At 43.4% G+C, this 1,883-nt stretch overlaps 1 protein-coding gene across 1 annotated transcript; it reads right to left on the bottom strand.

The window, feature by feature from the left end:
* Positions 1-549: 549 nt before the first annotated feature.
* LOC138377557 (olfactory receptor 11G2-like) lies at positions 550-1,580 on the bottom strand. Its single transcript, XM_069462604.1, has one exon. It carries the CDS (start codon positions 1,483-1,485, stop codon positions 550-552), a length of 936 nt encoding a protein of 311 aa, XP_069318705.1. The 5' UTR covers positions 1,486-1,580.
* Positions 1,581-1,883: the final 303 nt, after the last annotated feature.

The raw sequence follows: 1,883 nt of genomic DNA, 5'->3' as shown, positions 1-1,883 counted from the left end.
CCAACAAACTTAACTGAATTTTTTTCAATCTATAGCTTTATCATTTGTAAAATTAGGCAGATGAAGAGATCTCTTAAAGCCCTAAAAATTCTGGGGAAAAAATATACTATGGTGTATAAAGTTCGAAATTAATATGAGTAACTGAGTAATATAAGTTAGTTTTCTTCTTATTTATTTATTCATTTTTTTTGAGACAGAGTCTCACTCTGTTACCGGGGCTAGAGTGCTGTGGTGTCAGCCTAGCTCACAGCAACCTCAAACTCCTGGGCTCAAGCAATCCTCCTGCGTCAGCCTCCCAAGTACCTGGGACTACAGGCCCATGCCACCACACCTGGCTGATTTTTTTCTATTTTTAGTAGACACAGGGACTTGCTCTTGCTCAGGCTGGTCTCAAACTACTGAGCTCAAGGGATTCTTCCGCCTCGGCTTCCCGCTGTGCTAGGATGACAGGTGTGAGCCACCGTGCCCAGCCGGTTATTTTTTTTTTAAAATAAGAAAATTGAAAATAGATTCTGTCTCTCAAAATTTTTTAAACTATGTCTCTTAATTTTATGTTCCCAGTAATTTCTTCATTGCATGTTTCATTTCTTTGTTCCTCAGACTGTATATCACAGGGTTAATGAGTGGAGTAATCACAGAATAAAACAAAGTCACAATCTTCTGCATTCCAGCCTTATGCTTGGATGTTGGGCTCACGTACATGACCATCACCGAGCCATAGAAAAGAGAAACTACAGCGAGATGGGACCCACAGGTGGAGAAAGCCTTTCTTCTCCCAGCTGCTGAAGGGACCCTCAACACAACTCTCAAGACCAGAGCATAGGACCCCACAATGAAGAGAAAGGGAATAAATAAAAGTAGAGAACTTAAGGTGGAGATAGTGAACTCTATTATAGGGGCTCTGGGACAGGTAAGGGCTAGCAGAGGACCTGGGTCACACAGGAAGTGATCAATAATCCTAGATCCCCAGAAGGTCATTTGAGAAATGAAAACAATAGGAATGAGGAACCAAAGGAAACCAAGTACCCAGCAGTTGCCCACAAGGACGTTGCAGAGATGTCCAGTCATAAGAGTTGGGTAGTGTAGAGGCCGGCAGATGGCAAGGTATCGATCAAACGCCATAACCGCCAGGAAAAAGCATTCTGTAGAACCCAAGGAGAAGAAGAAGTAGAACTGGAGAAAGCACCCAGAGAAGGAGATGACCTTGGTATCAGAGAGGAAGTTGGCCAGCATGTTGGGGACCGTGGAGGTGACATAGCAGATCTCTAGGAAGGAGAAGTTGGCGAGCAGGATGTACATGGGGGTGTGGAGTCTCTGATCCCAGTGCACAGCACAGATGATGGAACCATTGCCCATGAGGGTGAGGAGGTAGACAGCAGAGAAGAGCACAAAGAGGAGGATCTGCCCCTCCCTGGGACAAGGGAAGCCCAGGAGGAGGAAGCCAGAGATGGTGCTGGAGTTGCTGGGGGTGTTGAAGATTTTCATGTATCTGTGAGCTGTAAAAGCACCAGCAATTACTGAGTGACAGTGCAAAGGCAGTGGGGACTCAGAGTTACATTTAAGCCATTCTGGGGAATGGAATAAACACACACATCAATAATAACTATTTTTGTTTAATCCTGAAATATTGTCCTATTGGACAATAGTCATTGGTCTATAAAATACATGAGAAGTCTGTGTGAGCGGGTAGACATAGAAGTTTCCTTATTGGGAAATGTATGGAAACAAGCATAATATGTAAATATACAGTTTAATAAATGATTATGAAGGAAACCCCACTGTAACTACCACTGAGGTAAAGAAATAGAATGTCATTTGACTCCTAGAATCTTTTCACATGCTCCATCCTCAGCACTGTGTCTGCCTCTCTGTCTCTCAATCAT

This window comes from Eulemur rufifrons, chromosome 2 (assembly GCF_041146395.1).
Source record: "Eulemur rufifrons isolate Redbay chromosome 2, OSU_ERuf_1, whole genome shotgun sequence".
NCBI classification, from domain to species: Eukaryota; Metazoa; Chordata; class Mammalia; order Primates; family Lemuridae; genus Eulemur; species Eulemur rufifrons.
This window is presented reverse-complemented; position numbering and strand designations above follow the sequence as displayed.

Excerpts from the sequence above, each read along its gene's own strand:
- LOC138377557 (XM_069462604.1), bottom strand. The coding sequence starts at position 1,485 with ATGAAAATCTTCAACACCCCCAGCAACTCCAGCACCATCTCTGGCTTC.